The 25,257-nt window shown below is 41.1% G+C and overlaps 1 protein-coding gene across 1 annotated transcript in view; it reads left to right on the forward strand.

Moving 5' to 3' along the window:
- Positions 1 to 25,257, forward strand: part of LOC117468436 (voltage-dependent calcium channel subunit alpha-2/delta-1-like) — a 123,495-nt gene that overhangs the window by 12,869 nt on the left and 85,369 nt on the right. The window contains exons 2-3 of the mRNA XM_071201834.1: positions 5,126 to 5,207; positions 8,596 to 8,712. Of these exons, the coding sequence (XP_071057935.1) occupies positions 5,126 to 5,207; positions 8,596 to 8,712 (199 nt within the window). The remainder of the gene's footprint in view (positions 1 to 5,125; positions 5,208 to 8,595; positions 8,713 to 25,257) is intronic.

A 25,257-nucleotide genomic window follows, 5' to 3' on the forward strand; every position in this document is an offset into this window, starting at 1 on the left:
AATGCTGAGTCATGCTCCCTATTCTTGGATTGTGTCCACTTCCCTGAGTTCAGCCCACAGATTGGACCGACTGCCTTTTAGAGAGAGACAATTTGTTTTTCTTCTAATGGAGGGTCAGTGTGTTCCTTTGGTTGCTTTTTAAGTCTTTCTATTTTTTTGTCACCTCTATAAGGTGGTTAAACTTTCAAGTTGTATTGAACTAATAGCAGTCAATGATTTGCTTGGAGATTTAGAAGCCAGTTTTACACCAACCACTCAATACACAATTAAACAGAAATCGAAGCACACATCACTGACATATTTTCCTGTGTTAAATTTAAAATGGGATTTCAACTCGAGCACCAATGATACATTAACACGTGACGCACCTCGTCCCTCTTACAACCAACCAATCACATTCTCCTAAACATGCTGCTCTATTTAAGCTGCCAGATCTGCCTGCCTCTGCCTCGCTATTGCTACTACTGCGTGCGTGCCCTGCTGTTGCGTTCCCATTGCTGCTGGTGCTGCTGTGTTTCATGTTGCTGCTGCTCGCCTGCCCCACCACAACCCCAGCTTCCAGCCCAGCATCCACCTGTAGGCTCGGGGGGAGAGTTATCTAATCATCACTCAATGTTCATTGTAAATCTGTGGAGTGATGAGGCCCGAGCCTAGACGCCAAACTCAAACTATATGCTGCTTCTAATAAACATATAAATAAACACGTGAGTGGTCTGACTGAACTACATTCAGCACAAACATAACATTGGCCTGGAATCATGAATCTCATTGAAAAAACCTGAAACGTTGACCTTAATTTAATGTATTACAGTATGTCAACACATTTCACAAAGTTGTACTAGGTTAGTTGAAAGCAATATAAAGTTTAAATAAAAACGTAATAGGTTTATATTATTGCTTTCAACTGACCTAATACAACTTTGTGAAATGTATTGACATAATACATTTAATTAAAGTTTAGTTCATTCAGTGCTGGTCACCGGATGAATTCAAGTCCAACAATCACTCTCCTTTTAGCTTTATTTGACTGCACCAAATATCTGGCATTTTAATGGTTACATGTTTCTATCTGCTGTTAGTGTAGTCCTAGCCTCTGCTAATTGCTCATACTCTGTATTGTTATCCAGTGCTTTGTCCTGCACTGTTCAATCACTCTTGATGGTGGGTTGTATAACACACTAGCACAAATGGTTCAACCCACTTCATTACATTAAGAGCTGCACCTGTCCTGGTGACCTTTGACCCTGAGAACCTTGCTCCCCCCCGCCCGCTAAAAGACCCACTGCTCTGGTTACATACAGACGTTGACACAGACATGTACATGTACACTTGTGACAGCTGCCCTAAAGGAAGCAGCATATCTTCCTGTCATTAGAGGAATGGAGACTAAAGGAGGGTGGGAGGGGCTTCTTTGACTACCCACCAGCCACTCATGGGTCAAGCACAAATTAAAGACACATGGAGTGAAGTAAAGGAATGAGCAAATTAAGCAGTTAGAAAATATTGCATACCTTCTGACAGTATCCTGTATTTTGTCTTTTAGGTCTGTTTTTCTGAGTATTGACACAGCTCACAGCACCTCATCTAATTTCACACCATTCGACCCGTTGGCACATTTTTGCTTATAACTGTGGACAAGCAAAAAACGCTGTGAAATTTGAATGCTGTGTTTTCAGCATCTCGAGGCCTATTTTCAGACGATCCGTTTGTCTAAACTCCAACCAAGTGTGTCTCCATCCCTCTAAAGTCAGTGAATCCGCAATGATCCGTACTGCATTCACCCCGAGTTACATTTCACTCTCGCAAACAACAAGCTGAGGTAGATAGGTATCACAGCATTTCAACTCTCACAGGTATTAAGCCAGTCCAGTTCCAAAGTGTGAGTGCATGTTTAAAACAAGGGCTTATTGTCAACTGGGCACAGGAAAATGTGGGCGTGGTAACACATGATAGTGATATAGTAATGTGCGTTCCTACTGAATTAGGCATCTCTCTATTTTACTCTACTGTACTTTAAAGCCTATTCCTATTGGCCTTGCCTTATTTTAAAGAAATGGTAGTTTTACATGCATTTGATAGTCCACTATTTCTCAATGACCTACCTCATCTAAAAGCACGTTTATTCCCTTTTGTTCCACTGTGTGAGCCACTGCCAGCTGGAACCCATTGGGAGAGAAGCACTTAATGTCACCAAATGGTCAAAACAAGCCTCACTGCTGCCCTCAGACTCTCTGCAAACAGTAGAATCACTGAAATTACTATTTAATTGAATTGATTTATCAACATTTTAGTTTTAAAGTTATAACATGTCTTCATCTTTAAGACTTTTTTATTTTGTATTATCGAACAAAACTTACTATTTAGGTTGATGAAACAAATACAAGTACATATTTGTTGTCATATAGCCGGACACTATACAGTAGGTACGAAAAAAAGGAGTATGAGAAATTATTTTATAACTCTTTATTTGACAATTATTTTAATACAGTTTATAAAGGACAGGCTGTCATAAACACTGCTATCATTTAAGTTGTACATTCCCATCATTTTGAGGGGCATACAAGGGACATGTTAAAATACATATTGAATGCAGTCAATTAACCATCAGAGCCTGAGATACAGCATCTTAACCCCTAGCTGGTAAATGCTGTTACAATGGGTAAACTGGTTACTCATTCCAGTCACAGAATAAATTATGCATCTGTTTTCACAGGCCAAGTATTATTATCTAAGATGTGGAGGCTGAACTGTGTGAAGTTGATGTTTTGCCCATTAAAATCCATCATCAGAGAAGCACATCAGAAATGTCCAGAGAACAACACGGTGATTGTGTGATCTTTCCTCATGCAAGACCCTATTGGTTTCAATTGCCTCATCATCAGGGTTGTTGCGATGCATTAGATTTACAAGTAGAGTACACTGGAACTTTTTACATATTCAGAAGACCGAAAACCCCCTGGGATAATTTGAAGCCTCTACCGAAATAATATTAAAATGCACAATGTTGTAAGCCAGATTAATAAAAAACACATTTGATTTTATTAGTTTCATTACACACTTTTAGAACACATAAAAACAGCAATAAAAACAATTAAATGTAAAAGAAAAAAGGAATGTGGTTATGAAAAGTGTATGAATATGTTGATATGGAAACATTTACATTATTATTAGTAAAAATTGCTTTTGCTGTAACAATTCTTCAATATTTTTAGAACAACAGGAATAAACCTTAAAGGTGGGGTAGGTAAGTTTGAGAAACCGGCTCGAGATACACTCTTTGTTATATTCCATGGAATGCTCTTAACATCCCGACAGCAATGAATATCTGAAGTGCTTTGACAAAAAATCCATAAAAAATGTCATCTGTGGAAGCCGTAATACTGTAAAAAGCACGACCAATCATCTGAGCCGGCCCGGCTAAAATAACTGGATGGCCTACCTGCCTGTCAGCCTTCCATCTGTGCACAAACTTATCTCGTGCCCTCATTGGTCATGTGCACGTTCGTGTGTGTTGGAGGAGGGGCTCTGTAAGGAAGTGGCAGATTTGTTCCGGCTGTGTATTTTCAAATTCTAGCGCACTCGAGCCGGTTTCTCCAAAATAACCTACCCCACCTTTAAAACCTTAAAATGATAAATCAAAATGTATTGCCTGGAATCTGTTAGCTTAGCTTAGCTCAACCAAAAATGTTAAATAAATAAAAACTTTACATTTGTATACGTCGTTCTCAATAAGTAAATGAGAAAAGTGTGAGAGCATGAGGCCTGTAATGCCAGCATGTCTCACACTTGGCTGAGTGTCACATGGCTCCTCTCATTCCCAGTCTACAATCACTGTTTATCCCAGTGACTTTAGTTCACCAGCAATTTTGGAGGCTTACTTCCTTTCCACAATGCCCCCCCTCTCCAATTTCCCCAAAGCACAGGGAGTGAGAGAGCGATAGAGGGGGCAGAATAGAAGTTGAGCATGGGAGGGGTTAATGATGCTATCTCGTTTGTTCACGTCCTGCTCCAAGTTTCCATCCTCTCATGAAATGCTTTTGTACTTTTTCTCAACATTTACAGACCACTTCCTTTGCCATTCAGTAAAATATGTCTTCACTTATGAGAAAGACACACATCCTGATGTTATGCAGGGAATGTTTGCCTTGGACTGGAGGAAGAGGGTTATTTGTGGAAGTGGCTAATCAGAACACTGCTTATCCTTTCTGTTTTTACCCAAGAGATTTTATAAAGCCAAAATCAGAGGGATTTGCAAATTATAGCACTAAGTAAGTAGAATCAGCCATTAGCAGGGAGTTGTATTACTGTACAAGCTGACCTCATGTAAAAACCTCTAAGCTGCTACAGGACAGTAAAGCAGTGTTTCTCAAAGTGGGGGGTGCAGAGGCATGACGGGGGGCACGAGAGACCAGGAGGAAAGATGGTTTTAAAAAAATCATCATTTGAAGAATTATTGATTCGAAAATAATATGGTACAGTACAAGTACGCCTGGGTCTCTGTGTTTCATTCAAGCTCGGCTCTTTGTGTGTGTGGAATGAGCCATTTTGTGTGCGAGAGAGAGAGAGAGACGAGCGAGCGAGCGAGCGCACCGGTACCGGAGATCATTGTTGTTAGCTTCTGGTGCTAGCGAGCTAGTGGCCGGGTCTCAAACGGTTTGGTCACGATTAATGTAAACAATTATTTCCGAGGCACACGTTTATATGATCATTATAAAAAGCTGTCTCTATATCTAAAAACACTTGTCTAAGTCTAAACTTTAATAAATCAGGGTTTCTGTTTCATACTCTTTCCCTTTCTGTCCTCTTTCTCATAAGAAGAATACAATTTCAGTTTCACCCCGAAGGATGTGAAACTCTCATGCTGACAACTATGAATAGCTCTCGCCTTAATGCACAGTTCATGTGGACTAGAGCAATGTATCCACTCGGCTAAACATTATCATTGCATGCTTTCCTTCCCTGAATCTATACTTTTTTTTAGCATATTGTGATAGTAAGCAATAAAGCCTGTGATCACATGGGCCGTATTCAGAATGAACGAGATTGGAGTATAGTATAATGTATATGCTAATATTAAGCTTTCAATGAGAATATGTTGGCTAACTGATTGTCTTTGTGTTCTTAGGGTAAAGGAATGGGTGGACCAGATGCAAAAAGAGTTGATCTCATTAACAGACACAGCCAGTGGAATGGAGAACCTAATACAGGTAAGCATGAATTTGTATGCCTCTAGACCAGGGATGGGCAAATGGCGGCCCTCAGATTAATGTATAAGCAAGATAATTAATTAAAAATATATATATTTCTTTTAATTGTTTACTTGTAGTACTGATACCGTCCACTAGACTCCTAGTTACGTCACGAGCTGCGTACATGATTTCGTTCGGCAGCCAGATACCGCAAAATAATCTGTGACGTGTTTTTGTGTATTGTGTTTGTTTCCCGGGGAAACACTCACAAGAAACACCGGCTGTTGTTATGCCTGCTGTGAATTTAAGTTACCGCTTGTATGCCTTTATAAGCTTAAAAGTTATATTTATCATCTGAATTTGGCGAAACAAGTTTAATATTCTAAAAACCAAAACTATGTTTATTTGAAATCATATGAAAACAAATTGTCGACTCTTAACTGTTATCTATGATTACTATAAGCTTTTCATTCATAATTTCAGCGGGAGGGAGGGGGAGTGGCGCTGAGGAACAGCAGACTGCGGGTTGACAGGTGTCTGTGTTGACATTCCCCTTATTGTGGAATAAGGGGAATGCAGAGACTGGCTACAAGTGTCTTAGGTTCAAGTTAGACAACTAATGTCTGGGTTAGTGTTCATGACTTCATGTTTATGTCATCTTAATATTTAATCTTGATGTACACACTTTTTCCGTGCTTTCCAATAGTTTAAAAATAGTTTTATTCCACTTATTCCAATAACCTGTTCAAAACAAACATGCCACTTGTAAACATTAAATAACATTTCTGTGAACTGATATTTGTTTAGGTGAGCTTATTAGAGGGTGTTCCCTGAAAGATTGTAACATGTCAATGAAGATGTCAGACTTAGTATATTTGTTAATAATTACATACAATACATGGAATGTGTGTGTGTGTGTGTGTGTGTGTGTGTGAGTTCCAAGTGAATCTGCGGCCCCCTGGTGGCCAGTACATCAATTGTGTGGCCCCCACCACCATCCAAGTTGCCCATCCCTGCTCTAGACCCACATAACTCAATTAATAAGATTAGGTTTAAAGGGCAAGGGCCCGTCCAAATTCTCATTAAATCAATATCTGAAAAATTGCTTAAAGGAGGAATTTCTATTATGATTGATTTTATTTCAGTTAGACTTAAAGTAAAGCCCACTGCGATGTTTCAGTATTGACAAGACTTACCGTGTGTCATAAGTCTCACTCTCGCTCACCTTCCACGACCTCAGCTGTCACACCACATCAGCAGGCTATACATAGCAGCTTTTCATTTGACATAATGCTGAATCACTGCATTCTGCCAGCCCAATGTACAGGCTCAGATGATATCTGCGTCATCAACAGGAATGGCCAGACCTTGCACACACATACAAGCCCACATCAGACAAAACAGAAGAGGCTCTATAGATCCACATTGATTGACATAATGCATCACTGGAATCGGTACAAAACTTGTTTTTCCTGTGGTGGGCCAACTTCCACATATCTGACATTATTTCTGATTACCACAACCTTTGAAACTGTTGCTGTCGAATAAGCAAATACTTTTGAGCACCATCATTTAAAAAAATGATGAAAAACCTTCTAATAATGTCAATTAAAGGCACGATTTGTAGACTGTTATGTGCACAGTTGTGTCACTGGGAATCCTATTATTTTTAATGAAGGGACTCCAAATCTAAAGCTTAACATTGTCACCTTAAGTTTCTAAAATATAGATTAAGAATGATAATACTAAGACAAATCCTGCTGATACTTTGTCATGATTTAATCTAAAATTAGTATGAGTATGAGTATTACTAATATTGTAATAAAAACAAAATCCGTAAGATGCCTGGGGGATGAAGACAAATACATGCACGCGCCTCAGTTCTGTGGTTTGAATGTCGGATAATAAAAACCCTCTAGGCTGCTAAATAATTGGCTGTTTGGCATTTGTGTGTCTTATTTATTTTGCTGGAACATATTCCATAACACGTTCTTGTTACATAACCTGACATTGCAATTTAATCAGTGGACATGTTCCTTCCTTTTTTAAATCATTGTGCCTGGGTCAGTGGGGTCTAGCAAAGAATAGAAGCTGACCACAGATGCAAAAAAACATTCTCAGCCTCAGATACAGTCATTCTGTAGATGGGAAAATATCTGAAGGCTGAGAAAGTCAGTTTAAGGGGTAGAACACGCCACTCTTAATGTTTGTCATTGGAACAAAATGTTGAAATCAAATGTCTGGGGATTCACCTCCCATCCTGTCCACATGTCATCATCACAGAGCTTACTCATTCATTTTAACTGGACTGCTGCCATGGCACTGCAGGGTCACCTGACAAAAAAATCTGGCTCATTTATTGATGCAACACAAAGCAACTATGGCATGGGCCAATCAAAGGCATGCAGTTGCATAGTGTTCCCTGGTGGCTCAGGGGTACATGCGCCAGGCTTGAACTGCTGAGCGGTGTGTGGTGTCTGACAACCCTTCAAACTCAAGAATCCATTTTTAAAATGGCCCTTCTTTTGGATTACCTTGACTCACCACTACCTGAACAAATCAAATCCCCCTCCAACACAGCCTGGGGTCTTTATAAATCAGGTCTGTTTTCAGTGAACACCTTCTAGCTGATAAAGACTTTCCGGAAAAGACAGTTGTTGTAATGTGAGGTGCAGGTGATAAAACATCACAATTGGAGAGAGGGTTTTCTGAGTGGAATTTCTAGCCTTCAACAAAAAAACGGTATTTTACAGAATTATTACCTGCTCTTTCACTGACGAAAGGAACAATTCCAATTCTCTCCCCTCTCTTTCCAGTCACATTTATAGCAGACAGCCCACCTTCACAATTCAATCTGGCCAATCAGATCACAAATCAGAATGAGAGTCAATTAAACAGAGAAATAAACATTGCTTCCTACATCTAACAAAATCCTCAAAGCCTAATTCAATTAATAATTTTATTTACAAAAATATTGTACATCCAAAACAAAACAATTCTGTAAAAAAACAGATTTTTTTAAGCTAATTGGCCAGCATTACATCTCATATTATTTAACCAATGACATTTGAGACTCCACCTACTCCTACAAAACATATGAGTACTTGCCCTATGAGCACTGTCACAAGATGGCTTCCAGGACTGAAACAGAGGAAATGGTGACCACTTTCATGAATGTGTGTCTTTTAAACATCATTTTCAGAAGTTAAATGAATTGAAATGCATGGTATATGTATTTGCCTATGTATTGATTAAATGAAATAAATAGGTAAAATGCCTACGTTTCTTTACAAACAAAGGGCTTAGCCAAATGTTAGTGAGGGAGTCTGTGCTTCCTCTCAACATTGTTTGTCCAGTTTAATTATGCTTATCTCTTACCCGTGCTTTTCTCTTTTTATTGTCCCAGATATATCATAAACACAGACATCACTTCAGCATTGAGACCAACAACGCACAGCAACTGGTTGCCACAGCTGCTGGGAATATAGAGAAGCTGCTGGCTAACCGCTCCCAAGCTCTGAAGGTGAGTGTGACACACAAAAATGGGACACTTGAAAAATGTAGCAACTCTGTGTTGAGGAGAATTGAGGGGTTTAGGTATTGCTTCCTCTTTGTTATAAAAGCTGTACTTTTTTGTTTAAAATAGGAATATAAAATGCGTTTTTAGTCTGTCTGTGAGACCAGGCCTAGCGTCTCTCTTATACAGAAACCCACAGAAACAATCTGCTCCTCCTCATTTCACGACAGAGCGGATACTGGAAACAGCCACTGCCTCAGGCCATGCACTGATCTAACATGAGCCGACATCCTCCAGCTAGATGACTTAATTCAAAGTTACCAGTCTGGTTTGCTACGTAACAAAAAATGACAACATTTGGGGAAAACATGTGTGGATATGATGCATGTTTTGAAACGTATAATATTACAGACGACGCTGTTTCGTTTAAACTTTCAGCAATATGTTGTCTTTCCTTTGGATGACTGAAACAAATCTGCCCTTCTTCATAATTCATACCTGCTGCTTCCATGGGTAATCTTTCTGATTCTAACGGAGAGAAAATGCTTGAAGGCTAAGCTGGAAATGCTTTTATTTGATTTTCAAGTGTTGCCTGCAGTGCTAACCACAAGTGGCTGAATTCTTCTTGTTGAATGTCGGACAAAGCCATTCAAAGACCTTGGAAGAGCTGTGAGGTTGTCGGATTGTGTTCCTTTGCTTTTGTAACCACACCACATATCTTAAGTTGAATCTGTTTATCTTATACAACCTTCTGACAAATTGTAGACATGTTAGCTGAGACTGAAGAATATTCATTTTGGCTGAATATGGATAACGATGATGATCCGTGGGGTTGGTCTACTTTGGACCAGACTGAAAGCCCCACCAGCCATTGGACATTTTCGTCTTTTAGTGAAATCTCTTGACGACTGTTTATAGTTTACTCTATAACTACCAGATTACCAGAGGTGGGAAAATAACTCAGATTTAGTCCTTAAGTAAAAGTAGAAGTATCAAAGTACTCTGTAACAAAAATATACTTAAAGTTATAATGGTAGTAATCGTTAGGCATATTGGACCATTTCAGAATAATATATATGATATGTTTTATAATGATTGATCATTAAAGTGTTCTCAAAGCTGGTGAAGGTGCAGCTAGTTTGAATGACTTTGTATACTGCAGGGTAGCTTGTGAATTTACTCCAGGTGGAACTAAAGTCTGATTTAAGAGTTGATTATATTTCACATCATTAATTCAAATCTGCAAAGTAACTAAAGCTATTAAATACATGTAATGGACACCTCTCAATTGTAATGAAATACAAAGTAGCAAAATATGGAAACACTCAAGTAAAGTACCTCAAAATTGTACTTAAGTATAGTACTTGAGTAAATCTACTTTTTAGACGTTACTCTACACCACTGCAGATTACCATGTTGCCTATTTACTTTGGCGACACCCTGGTCGTTTATTAAGCAAACCCTGGAGGTCACTTATCTCTTATCTCATTATCCCCTATATAAAGAAATTGGCAACATATTTAGTTGGGACATTCATGGATTTACCCTTACGAGAACCTCTGACTATGACTGCTGGGCCACTCTGAGATTCAGACTATTTTTGATACCAATGCATCCACTGTTGGATAGTTTAACATTACATTTTAAACATTTGTGTTTAGTATTAACCAATGTTTACATGCTAGTTGCTAAACTCAGATGGTGATAGATGACCTGCTAAACATTCAACCCAGTCTCACGGTATTTCGTGTTATAGTCACGACATTTAATCTATTGATTCGTGTTCACCAACACGATTTCCCCCTTTTTTTCATGTCACACAGAACGATTTTAAAAGCAATGTATTTCTATTGGTAGTATGTTTCGTGCCTGCACCACGTCTTTTTGTCCGGTCGGGTCTTGGAAGACCGGAAGCTGTGTGGTTCATAAAAACATTTTCTTACTCAATATCAAATCATGGTCATGAAGGATGGGTCATGACCGAAAGAACGAGATTGCGGATACAAGCGGCCGAGATGGGTTTCCTCCGCCGGGTGGCTGGTGTCTCCCTTAGGGATAAGGTGAGAAGTTCGGTCATCAGGGAGGGACTCAGAGTTGAGCCGCTCCTCCTTCGCGTCGAAAGAAGCCAGTTGAGGTGGTTCGGGCACCTAGTTAGGATGCCACCTGGGCGCCTCCCTAGGGAGGTGTTCCAGGCACGTCCAGCTGGGAAGAGACCAAGGGGTAGACCTAGGACCAGGTGGAGGGATTATATCTCTTCGCTGGCCTGGGAGCGCCTTGGGATCCCCCAGTCAGAGCTGGTTGATGTCGCCAGGGAAAAGAAAGTTTGGGGCTCTCTGCTGGAACTGCTACCCCCGCGACCCGACCACAGATAAGCGGGAGAAGATGGATGGATGGATGGATATCAAATCACGATTATTGTTTTTATTTTAAATCGTATAATGTCGGACTTTGCCGTCCGTGAGGAAAATAAATGGGGCTCAGAGCCTCAGAATACTGAAATCCCTTTCCTTTTAATTTGTTATTCTTTTCTAAATAACACACTGTTATTTACTCAACAATAACACACAATTATCCTTGTTTTTTTTAATTTGTTTAATTCTATAATATCGGGCTTTTTTGCCATCTGTCAGGAACTGAATTTCAAAATAAAGTCACCGGAAACAGACGTAGGCGATGCACACCCACTGAACTGATTACCCAAGATCCTCCGCTATGGTTGAAGCTCGGTGATTGGATGTTTTAGCAATGCAGGATCCGGCGAGGGTGGGGCTGGGTCGCTTGCCATCCATTGAGCCTGCCATCGCCTCCCGATTCTGGCTCCTGATGAGGCTCCAAGTACTGATGCCAGGTGCCCTCGGCCTCAGTGCAGGGTCACAGACGAACTGCTCTGTGAGGCCTACGACACAGCGGCACACATGGTTCATAACGGGAACTCCCTCTCCCATCTGGCTGTCTCTACCTCTCTGCAGCAGGCTCCGGCCGAGCCTTCTTTGCTGGGTCTCAGTGATGCATCACTGCATCACTTCGTCTGATCTTGGACCTCAGAGGAGGAACAGATTCCTGAAGGTGCTGCCATTCCATATGCTGACCGCAGCACATGCACAGGGGGAGTGGTTCGCAACCGTGGACTTGAGGGATGCCTACTTCCACGTGCCGGTTGCATCTCACCACCGGAAGTTCTTGAGTTTTGCTTTTCAGGGCCGACACTATCAGTTCCGGGTGCTTCCCTTTGGTTTCTCCCTCTCCGCTAGTAAATTGTCAACGGGAGGGCAACCACTAGCCCGGAGCATTCGTCCAAAAAAAAATTGACTAATAATGAAGAACACATTTGTTGCAATAGTAATGTATGCACTAACTACATTACTACTTGTACTACAACATTTGAATCATCAGTTCTGCCTCATTTTCCTCAATTGTTCATATTTGGTTTATTAAAATAATGATATTGTGGTCATTGTTAAAAAATGTCTGCTATTATGAGTATTATTATTTGTATAATGCGCTTTCTGGCTTCCTGTCATTAGGAGTTAGACATGTAATGGCTATGTAATTGATTTGATTAGAACCTTCATTATCCTAAACTGCTGGGACATTTCGCCAATACCTTTATATTGTCTACTCTTCACTTACTTGTCAGCATAGGTCGGCATTGATGCACAGAGCCGACCTTGTTTATATTGGCATCATATTGAGAGGTGCAGTGACGCGTCCTAAAACCAGGAAGTAAGCTGCTGGTTCCCTCCACAAAAAGCAATGGGATTTCTCCATAGGGTTTTGGAAAATAGCTGGAAATAAGGTCTGTGGAAAACAAACCTGTTTGATAAATGCACGTTTTGTTCAGCCGGATAATCTCCACATGTCTACCCTACTTTTAAAATGTTCGAATCATACATCTAATCGATAGATTATAAAAGGGTTTTAGGACGCGTCACTGCACCACTCTATAGAAGCCAACTCTATCGATCAAGCTGGCTGAAACTTTATCTCCCTCTTCTTCTCATGCTCCCTGTCACTCTCCTTTAACTCCTCTGGTGACTTTCTTTTATTTGAAGATTGTTTTTTGCCCAGCCTAGTCTGAACGCTGATTTCTGCATCGTTGTGCACCCTCGGACAAATCCGTTACTCATCTTAGCTTCTCTACAGATGTCGCAGAACATTTTGCCATCTTCCCTTCTCAGCCACTTAAACTCTTGCTCCCACTGAACCCGGTACTCCCGCTTGAACTCCTTGCCACTTGCTTGCCCCTCTGCCGTTGGCTGAACGTTGTCAGTTTTAGTCTTACTGGCTTTTCCTTCATCCTCCACCACATCAATCCCTCTTTTTTCACCTCGTTTATCCACACCATCACAATTACTGGGCTTATTAAAAAATCTTCGGACGATCAGCTGCCGTGACATTTTGCGATTGCTAAAGCCGGTTAAACGAGGTAATCAACGAAGTCAAAAACAAGACTAGACAATAGCTACTTTATGTACACACACTCACCACCAACTGGACAGGGGTGTGAATGATAATAGTTACAGACTACAGTAGAGTACAGTAGATCGCGCTCAGTCTACCTGGCCACTAAGGATGTAATATAATGTGGGCCGCTGGTGGACATTTTGGCGCTGTTCCGAGTTGTGTTCTAATCTGTCAAAATGACGGACTGCTTTCAGATTTTTCCGTCATTGTTAGAAAAAATCCGTCATTGACGGAAAATATTCGGTTACTCTGGTCACAGGTGACTTTGTTGTTATTGGTACTCGAGCTGCGCATGCGCACGATGGACATATCCAGTGCTAAAGCACCGCCTCTGGCGGTCACCTGGGACTCATAGAACCGTAGTTACAGACGTAACTATCGTTCTTCCAGTTTGTCTAGAAGTCTTTTAATCAGGGCTCTATAAAGAACTAAGGCAGATGTGTAATATTTAATGCAGCCGAACCGTGTATTACAATACCGTTATGTGATGACTTTCAAAGAGAAAAGCAAGTACACTCGGAATAAAGTATTATTATCAAATTGTTTTTAAATGTTTTCGGATTTTATATCGCATAAACATCATATCCCAACGTGCATTGTGGCTAAAACATCCAATCACCGAGCTTCAACCATAGCTGAGGATCTTGGGTAATCAGTTCAGTGGGTGTGTATCGCCGTGTGTTCTCATTCATAACACTCCGTTCGATGTCTCACTATGGACAGACAGACCCAAAGCTGACATTCGGTCGACGGGCGCTTGCCGGTTACTGTTTTGCTTTGCAAGAAGACTGAGCAATATTAACACACTAGTTAATATTGTAATCTGCCTCGCCGTTTCTTTCTGTCGAAATAACGGTAAGGTTTGATTTTTTCTTCAAGCTAGTAACATACCTGTTGCTAGTTTTTTCTTCCCTCCACGGTAAAGAGGACGTTCTCTTTTCTCTCTCGTACCAGAGGAGACAGAGATAAAAAAAGGTATTAACACACCAGTTCATATTCTTTAAAGAATAAAATCTACACCGTCACCTTTTTTTCCTTTCGGACTAACGGCAAGGTTGGATTTTTTCTCAGTAACGTACCTGTTACTAGCGTGTCCACTCCACCCCGGCGATCGAAGATGGACCCTTCTCTCCCTCATACCAGAGGAGTCAGGGACTCGGAGGCTCGGCTATGCGGCTGCGGGTTTAAGATTTCAGGCACAGACTCACACCAGGTCTGCTCGTCCTGCCTCGGGCTGGAACACGCCCGGGAGGCTATCGATAACCCCGGCTCGTGCGGGCATTGTACCTGCTTCACCATTAAGAGCCTCCGCCGACGGTTAGCACACCAAGCTAGCTTGTCGGGACAGGACCCCCTCATGTCCGCTGATTCGCCGGCCGGCAATCAAGACATGGTGGCGTCCGCCGCAGAGATTGAGCCCTGTGTCAGACTGGGGCTCAACAACAGTGACAGCCGCTGAACCGGAGCCCCACGCTCAAGAGGCTATTACGCAGACGAATGTCCTCGTAAAACACCTGCTCGACCTGGGTTTCGTAATAAACACAGAAAAGAGCATGTTGTCTCCAGCCCAAACTGTACTCTTCCTGGGCCTACGCCTGAATTCGGTGCCCTTTACAGCCTGCTTGTCAGCAGACAGAGTGAACGCCTTCTGGGCTTGCCTCGCTCATTTCCAGCCACGCAAATATGTTCTCTTCAGGTCATGTCTGCGGTTGCTGGGGCTCATGGCGTCAGCCATTCTGGTGGTACGACTGGGACGCTTACACATGAGGGAGTTTCAGCGCTGGGTAGCTGCCCTCAGATTGGACCCCGCGCGTCATGGCCCGCGGAAAGTGATGGTCACTATGAAATGCGTAATGGCACTGCGCCACTGGCTACACCCGACTTTTCTAGAACGGGGCGTGTCTATGGGTGCTGTCCTATCGCGGAAGGTGGTCACCACAGACGCATGTCTGACGGGCTGGGGGGGGTATATACGAAGGTCGACCTGTGAGGGGTCTCTGGAGCAGAGACCTCCAACGGTCACACATAAATTATCTGGAGCTTTTAGCGGTGTTCCTCACCCTGAAATGCTTTCTGCCTTTTCTCAGAGGACATCATGTCCTCGTGAGGACAGACAACACGACCACAATATTGTATATAAACCGTCAAGGGGGTTGTGTTCTCTCCAGTTACACATGCTGGCACGCAAACTGATCTTATGGAGCTGCGGACGTCTCCTCTCTCTGAGAGCGACGCACGTACCAGGAGTGATGAACCTCGGGGCGGATCTGCTGTCCAGAGGTGCACCACTATATGCAGACTGGACTCTACATCCAATGATTGTGAGTCAGCTGTGGGTGCGTTACGGCCGAGCCGCGGTAGATCTGTTCGCATCAAAAGAAAATGCTCAATGTCAGCTGTTCTTTTCAATGCGTGATTTAAACGCACCGTTAGGCGTGGACGCGCTCGCGCACGTTTGGCCTCCGGTCCTTCTGTACGCATTCCCACCCCTGGCTCTGATACCCCCAACTCTGGCCAGAGTGAAGGAGCAACGCCACACACTTATCCTGATAGCTCCGCCCTGGCCTGCAATGTACTGGCTGGCGGAGATATATCAGCTGCTGTGCGGGCAGCCGTGGCAGCTCCCACTACGCAGGGACATACTGTCTCAGGCGGGGGGGACGATCTTTCACCCACACCCAGAGCGCTTGGCACTATGGGCCTGGCCCGTGAGTGGTACAATCTGAATACAGTGGGGCTCCCTCAGAAGGTGATAAACACTATTCAGAGTGCAAGAGCTTCCTCCACCAGGTCTCTCTTGCGGCTTTCACACCAGCGCTTTTCCCTTTCTAGCTCCGAGCGGGAGCTTTTCTGATTCAGCTCCGGTTTTCCTTTTCAGCTCCCGCTCTGTTCACACCGCCCACTGGCGCCCCAGAGCTGCCCCTGCTGCGTCATGACGTCACCGTTTACATCGCTGATTTGTTCCCCAACGGCAGCCATTACGGCGCTCACAACAACGGGGAACTGCGTCGGGTCGATGATCGTGTTGCTTTTAATCACACGAAGCCAGAATAAATTGAATAACGACTTCTCCAACCTTATACTTTGCTCCAGAGTGCCGTGGTTCATTGTTTATTAATGTGTTTCTGCAGCATTTACCTACCGCTGCAGTGCTGCTCTTCCACGGAGTGTATTCTCCCGTTAGCTCCCGGTTAGCTCACACTGCAGCGGCCGCTCTAAAGTATTCACTGTCCGACTCACACAAGCAGCTGATGCATATCCCCAGTTCCCCTTAGCCTAAGTGAATGTGTGTCAGTCTGAATTGACGCTGTTGGGTATCACAACGCTGTTATGAAAGTTTCTCTGGTATAAAACGGGTGATGTTAGCATAGCAACCGAAGCTAAACTGACTACTTGCATCCGATAGCTGCAATAATACAAAACAACACGTCTGCCTCTCTCCACAATGATCGATAACAGTGAACGGATGGTCAAAGTAAGGTACAAATAAACAGAATCACACGAAGCCTGGTTAGTGTTGCCTGACTTTATAAAGTGTGTTTATAAGCACTACTGCTTGTAGGCAGGCATAAAAGTCGACCCATGTTCAGGGGAGGTGGGTTTAGTTTCCTGCACGCCTCGACGTAAGAGAGATGTAAGCAACGCCACCTAAGCTCCGAAGCTCTTGCCTCTAGACCGACAATTTTTTGGAGCTGGAAGTGAACCCGATTCCGGAGCTAAGAGCCGGCGCCGCTGCGGTGTGAAAGGGAAATCTATGACTGTAAGTGGAGGGTGTTTGAGGAGTGGTGCCTTCAAAAAGGACACATCTCTTTTCAATGTCCTGTCGGGGTGATTTTATCATTTCTACAGGACTTAATTGATAAACACAGAGCTTTCTCTACGATCAAAGTGTACCTGGCTGCTATTGCTGCATGCCATGTGGGCTTTGAGGGAAAGACGGCTAGCCAACATCCTTTGGTCTGCCGTTTTATGAAAGGGGCTCGCAGGCTCCTCCCTGTTTCCAGGTCACTGGTGCCCTTATGGGACTTGGCAGTGGTTTTAGATGGGCTCACTCGATCTCCATTTGAACCCCTGGAAGAAGCTGACATGAAACACCTGTCACTGAAGACAGTGCTGTTACTGGCTCTGGCATCTGCCAAGCGAGTCAGTGACATTCATGTATGAAGGGCCGTGTAAGCCAAAATTCAAACTCACCTCGCACACACACTACTGAAAACATCTGGCCTTGCACACACACTACTGAAATACTCTCACGTTCACTACTGAACACCACACACACACACACACACACACACACACACACACACACACACACACACACACACACACACACACACACACACACACACACACACACACACACACACACACACACACACACACACACACACACACACACACACACACACACACACACACACTACTGAAAATGAACCTCACACACACGCAACTGAAAATTAACCTCACGCACACACTACTGAAAACCTCTGGCCTTACACACACACTACTGAAATACTCTCACATTCACTACGAACACCTCACACACACACTACTGAAAACATCTGGCCTTGCACACATACTACTGAAATACTCTCACATTCACTACTGAACCTCACACACACACTACTGAAAATTAACCTCACACACACACACACTCCTGAAAAACATTTTACTGAAAGATTCTCAGTAGGGAATGTGCATGTGTTTCAGTGTGGGTGAGGGGATTCTTGCTGTAACGGAAGTCATTCTAATGTAACGGAAGTCATTCTAATGTAACGGAAGTCATCTGCTAGTGGTCTCTTTGCTAGCCCCGTGTGTTAGCTTCATTAGCTCCAGGCTGCTACTCGGACGTGTTTGTTGTGTTGGTGCCTGGTGGAGTATTCTTCATTGAAATATCGCACTTATCTTATGGCTCTGCGGTTCAAACAGACCGTCCATGAATGCAGTTTATTCGGTAAGTGAAATTCAAGCACTTTATTTCTTACTTGTCTTTTGATTCAGCTAACAAGCGAGACAAAGCTACATCTGTGCTAACGATGCTATCCGTAGCATACAAGTTAAAACATAATAGAGAAGTGTAAAACATTAAGAAGGATTATACTGTAAAACATAAGGCTTCTCGGTGAGGTTGGGAAAATACGGTCATGCTTGTACATTAGTTAGTTTGCTAGTTAGGTAACTGTATGCATTGTTATTGTTAATTTAAAATAGCTATGCTCGACGATGCAGACAGCATTAGTGTTGAAGAGCAGAGTACTGTATGAGATTAACTTCACTATAAGATCTGTGTATCTGAAAAATATGAATCTCACATTTCCAGTTGGTTCAAGAAATAACGTTGACGTAGATATTGCAATATGGTTTGTTGAGCTGGAGTTGATTATTGAAGCTTACTGGTTAACGTTCATCATATTAAACGAACAAACCCAAACGTTGTTGTTTTTATTATTATTATTAACAATACTTACTTAGCATTTTATTATCATTACACTGGAGAAACCGACTTATTGTGGCAGCAGAACGTGAACATACTTAATGTTAATGCCTGCATTTGAGGACGAAAAATAGATCAGTCAATGCTTTAGGGACAAGGAAATGATTTGTTTAAATATTACATATGACGTTATGTGTGCTTCTGTGACAATGAAGCTTATTCATTGCATTACATTTGTTGAAGATGTTTGTCTTTTACCCTTACGTGTGTGTTACAAATGAATGTGAATATGGCATAGGACAAATATTTAAATTGACTGTCTCATGAAAAACGATTCTAAAATAAAAAGGACCCCAACTATACAATAATACACAATCCAACTGATAAGATACAGTAAGGGCTTTGATATCCAGCACTTTTTTTAAGGATAACAAAAAGATGATCACATGACATTTGCATGTAAAAAAAAAGTCTGTGACCAACACATTGTTACTTTACATATATATATATATGTTTGTTTAAAGTTTCCAGGTGATGCAGACAGACCAGAGGATGCTGACCACGAGACACAGACCTATTCCTAACATCAGTGAACTTCAGCATAGACTCAAAGGTACAAAGACTCCTTTCATACTGTACAAAGAATCGAGAAACGTTCTGGTTTAAATAGATAAAGTAACAACTATAATCAGCTTTCACATTTCAATGTATTTAAGGCAATTATTATTTTACATTGTGAGAATTGCTACCATTTGTCTCTACATATTGTCTGTAAAAGACGTGGTAAAAGTGGTTCTTGCAGTGAGACAACCGAGCAGTTGAATATTATTTAATAATAAGATATTTTAATGTTGATTAACTGCAGACTGTTCATTCATAATCTGATTATCTTTGTAGTACAAAGTGATGAATTAAAAAAACACATTAATTCTACAGCCGCTAAATAAACAAATCTCTTTCATAAAATAACAAACTTGCTCTGCAATAATGTCATATGTTTCTTGTCATTTCTGTTAGGAAAGGACATACCTGAAGGACACAACTGCCTCACCGTTTTCTCAGAGGGGCAAGAAGAAAATCTGATTTCAGATTAAAGACCAATACAGGACATTCACTAAGAAACTACACTTTTATTGTGAACACAAAGGCGGAACTCAAAAAACTCAAACATACAGATTATAAATGGTACAAGTTGAAGCGTTTGTTTGAACAGTTTGCAGGAACTTGCTTTCAAGCAGAACTTGAAAATGTACATACATAGCTGACGTTAGTAATGCTAACTAGCGAGCTAGCTGTGTAGATCTGCTGCACTATTTACTACAGCCCGGCTGACTTTATAACAGTATTAAGTGAAAACCATTCAAAATATTTTACAGAGATTGTGTCGATGTTATCATAAATTATAGTTTATTTATTACTTGCATAAGTGGAGTAAAGTAACTATATTTGAACGATTGGCTTACAGTACACAGTTATGTTTCATACAAGGTTACCCTGAACTTTTGCAAAAAAACTGCTTTTATTTTGGACTAAGGAAGTGCAACAATAGCCTATTTGTAATAGTCCCTTATCCAAATAAGACAATACCCTGTGTTGTATTTTTGTCGGATGAATGCGAGCTGATATTGTCACTTTTTAAAAAACCTAAATAAGGGTTTTTCCCTCTTGTTTTCTCTTTGTTAGGATAATACTACAGAAAATGGGCTCCGCGGAAGGTGACTCCCTTGCAAACCAAAAAAGAGAAATACCAGTATTTTTATTTAAAGAAGACCTATCATGCTATATTTAAATGATATAGTGTATGACCATACCTATATAAGGTATATTTATACATTTTATTTTTCAAAATGGCCTCATTGCGTTTATTAATAGTTTAGTCCTTTTCTTCCAACATCGTGCAACAACCGTTGGAAAGTTGAATAACTTACGGTGATAAAAAGTATAACTCCAACAACACCTCAGTTGTCAGCAATGTGTGTAGTTTCATGTGTTTTTAAAAGCTCAGTTATTGACTTCTTTGTGCAAATTGCGCCACGATGCCTTCTGAACGGAGAATGTGTGCTGCATGGAGATACCACAGGTAACATTTTTGATAGCTTTACTAAGTTGTCTGTTTAGAGAATACATTTTTCACATGTCATTCAATATATGTTTATCACACTAGGTGTCAAGACGGATGCAGTAACTTGAGGACTCTGTAACCTGTATGGTGGACCATCCTGGATTGGAGCCTGTGTGCCTAAATATGTTCTCCCTGCAGAATGCGTTGAATATTTACAGAGCTGAACATGGTGGACTACAGTTGAGGCAAATAGAGCAGTGAGTGGTTTGTTTGTTTTGACTGAAATTGTAAAACGAATGCTAATATTGTTCATGGAAATAAATACTGGTGTATATGGCTTTATGCAATCTTTCATTCTGTCATTGTACATGTACTATTATATTATATACTACACAGCAATGGCATAACACACCCATGTGTACGACAAAAAAGTCCACACACAACCTTATGCTTTTGAAATCAGAATATTCTTTACCCATCCAAACATGAATAATCACGACACATTTTGATTTCAACTCGGAACTTTATTGTCAAAATCAACGGTTAAAAAAAACCATAAAAAAAACCTAAATGTAGCCTACTTGTATTTTGTATAAATGACACTAAATATTTGTACAGAAGCTTTGTGAGCTGGTGCTGGGGCTTCCTTGGACGCAGGATCAGAGTGGTGATTCCGGCCTGCGTTGTCCTCAGGATACGCAGGGAGTTTCCTGATCCGTGAAATGTCGATGTTGGGTTCAGACAGTAGCCAAATTGAACCGTGAAGCATACCCGGCGATGACCTCCTCCCTGTCAGGTCGCTCATAATGGTGCAGGGTCCACAAAGACTTGGTCGAATATGAGGTCCATCAAGTTGGCCACGTAGCCTGTGCAATGGTAAAAAAAGCACAACAAAAAATGTGGTTTAGATTAGTATATGCATGTAAAAAACTGAAAGTTCTTTCTAATGTTTTTATTTTATATTTGTAAATAGTTGTATAATAAATATTTTAAACACTTACGGAATGTGGGGTCAGTCTTTACTGGTTTTGCTCTGCATTCTCCCTTCCTGGCCTTTGGGAACTGCAGTTTATACAGAGGGTTTCCAGTGGATGTAGTGGCTTGTGCACGCTCAGCGTTTTTATTGTAGTGCAGGGCTGCCAGGTACAGTCTTTCATTTCCGCCATGATAAAAAAAAATGTAAATAATAGCAAAGGATGTACAAATTGTCACTAATTAGTAAGTATGTGAGGTGCTGGCCTGTAAAGAAGAACACATAGTTAGAACAAAATCATCTCAACTTAGTATTCAGGATGAGAAAATACTATTTGGATAAATATAGTCTGAAATCCCAAAAGATGGGGCTAAAACGTGCATGCTGTGTTTCTGACTCAATACAGATGATATGCTAGATTGCTAGAGGTAAGGCCTTGTCAACAACAACAAACCAACGGGGCTTTAGCTCAGTTTTACTCGTGGTGTGTGTTTCCCCTCGCATACATACACACAGTGTTGTATCCTAACACATCCCCATTTATATGCATGTGCGCAAACAAGTAACACACAAAAGCTTTTACATATAACGCTGCAAAAAACGGCATGTCTCATTAGCGTAGCTTAGCTTACAGATCGATGATATCTGATCGTTCTTACAGACTACAATCACAAAAGCTTTTACATATAACGCTGGAAAAAACGGCACTTACCTACAGAAGATTACGTTTGTTATTATAACTTACTCAATATGATTTTAGAGGATACTAAATACTAATAAATAGGAGAATAAATATTTGTGTTATTGGCTAGGGCGTGGCTTTACAGCCTTCACACAGATCGCCATTACGGCAGTATGTCTGAACATGTTAGCAAATGCCTGATAATTAAAATAAAAGACAAAGCAAAGACTGCGGAGCGTACAAAATAAAATAAAATGTTACAAAAACATATAAACACCTAACAGATTACTATTTGGGTTTGAGGTGATATTAATCCGGCGAAGCTACATGCTACATATACAAGCTAGAGATAGCTTTACCAGGAAAAACACCGCTAAATAAAAACTTACAGCTTCAAAATTGGATGTGTCCTCACTGGCCTGGTCCCGGATGGTTGGTATTGATCCCGGGTTTAGCATTAGTTTGGAGGCATATCCGTGTTGGACTTGAGAGAAGTTCATAAACATGTCCGTGGTAAAATGTTTGGAACACACAAACAGAAATCTGCCAGGGTCTTCTGGCACATGTCCCTTGAAAATGAAGTCTAGCCACAGATTATTTTCTTTTTCCACTGATGGCATTGCATGCAGTCCCCTGTCCCGAGTCTTGCAGCCAACAACAGCACAACGTTTAACTGGCTTAGACATCCTGGCAAGAGCAGGCAAAAACACAGATGTGACTGGGGTTGATTATTTAGCCTGCTGATAGCCTATATGCGAATGAGAGGTTTGGCAATGCACGTGGCCGTGGCTCATTCCCATGATAGGTGGAGAGTTGACCAATAAGCGGAGTACCTCTTTGTGACGTAGAAAAGTGTTGAAATCTGGATCCGATTTTTTCTGATCCGTTGCAGCCTCTTTTTTAGAGATTTGGCAAAGGAAGAAAATAGAGAGGGTTGTGTTTTCTGACACTTGGTGAGTTCCCTGGAACACCGGGGACACATATTCATGTATAAAGGACGTACAAAGGTGCATTTTGCATGATAGGTCCCCTTTAACTGTCCAGCACAGAGCTGCCAACCATGGAGGATAAAAACAACCGGTGGTGTAGGAAGAAACCTAAAATAAAGCTCAGGCGCCTCATCCACCGACGTCCATCAGAACAGTGCTGCAGCTCATAGACAGCATCATCCCACAGGGCATACAAATGCACATCTCTTCAGATCGTCACCATTGCTGTGCATAATATTACATACTGTGGACATAATACAAATAATTTGTTTTGCTGCTTTTAACTGACGAGATTGTTTTCCTATAGGCCTACCTTACCAGGTCTAAGTGCAGCAGAGGATAACTACAAGGAAGAAAGCCGGTAAAGAGAGCAGATGAACTTATTTAGCACATAGAGGAAAACATGAGACTGTGGAGATATGATAGATATACTTTTACCTTTACAATTAAAATACATTAATGGGTGAATTCATTCTTTATTTGATTTACCGAGGTCATTACCATTATTTACAAAATGAAATACGGAAATCATTTGTGGAATGATGGGATGGCTGCGGGTCCTTCCTTAAACAGCCTTAAATTGACAGAAATTATTAAAATGCATAACATTAGATCCTGTTAAATATTTTAATGTATATGTTAAGCTGCAGGGAGTCCCTGGTGGTGCTACTGGACCTGGATTGGCTGCCACAATAAAACCCTGGAGTCTTCTGTAAGTGGGACATCCTCCAGACTGGTTTGGAGAAAGAAGGAAAATATAAAATGTTATAAACCATAGATAAATATTAAGTTTTCAGAGAGTAGGCCTAGACTGTTCCCTCTATTCAACACACTTCAGTTGAGCGATTACAAACTCATTAAGCAATTTTACAGTAAGGTGTTATTTATTGCAAATATTTAATTATATTAAATAACTAGCCATATAAACTATAGGAGTTACCGAGCTGATGTAGTCACGTAGGCTAGTGCTGGTGGGCAAAAAGTAGGCAGCAGCAACTACAATATTATTTAAAATGATTACTAGTGCCCAAGCAAATATAGGATCAGCAACATAACCACAGAGCAAACGTATGTGGTACTATACCGTGTACGCAAACATGGTATGGGTAGCATTGCAATATATCATTACCCAGATTTTCTCTTTTAAAATACACAATAAACATCGTGATGTTACAGTATGCCATGTGGTGCATTTACTAGCCTGTTTTATTACCTGCAGACTATTGACAGCATTGTTTTTTCTTCACTCGTTCTCGTTAACTGACGAACAGTTTAAATAACAGACACACTACTGGCCTGCTGTTAGTACAGACCTTTGTTTTAAAGATACTCGTCTCATTAATTGACTCATGGCAGTGCTCTTTTGCAATTACCGGCAGGGCGCCATATAATTTACCAGACAATACGAAATGTGTTATATAAAAAACATATATATATAATACTGTTGGCCTGCTGGATGGACGATCGCAGGAGAAACTCTGTAGTCCTTGTTTTTGAGGAAGCTGTCCAGTAATGAATTTAACGATTTCATCACGTTTAAATTAGTAACATAAAGAGTATAACAGGAGTTTATATAAACGGAGATTATCAGGTATTTTCTATCGATATTTGTAGTATCTTAACTCATAATGAAGAAATTCTGCTTTGCTACTACTGTATTCAGTCTGATCAGAATGTTGCTTTTGCCCACCTGCCTCTGCGTTCGAACGTTTGTTTACAAACATCGGTTACTCCTATATTGACTTACTGTTAAATAACTAATGCTAACATAACTATTGGCTAGAAGTACGCAGCTTAATCAACCATATTTAACTAGCCATTGTCCTCTCAGCCTGAAATATCAATCACTTCAATAAATGATAAAACAAAAAAAGGAAAGGTTCTGGCTCAATTTCGGCTTTGTTAGCTTGTTAGCTTATTGCAGCTGTGCATGTTGCTAGCGAGTTA

This window comes from Pseudochaenichthys georgianus, chromosome 23 (genome assembly GCF_902827115.2).
Source record: "Pseudochaenichthys georgianus chromosome 23, fPseGeo1.2, whole genome shotgun sequence".
NCBI lineage: Eukaryota > Metazoa > Chordata > Actinopteri > Perciformes > Channichthyidae > Pseudochaenichthys > Pseudochaenichthys georgianus.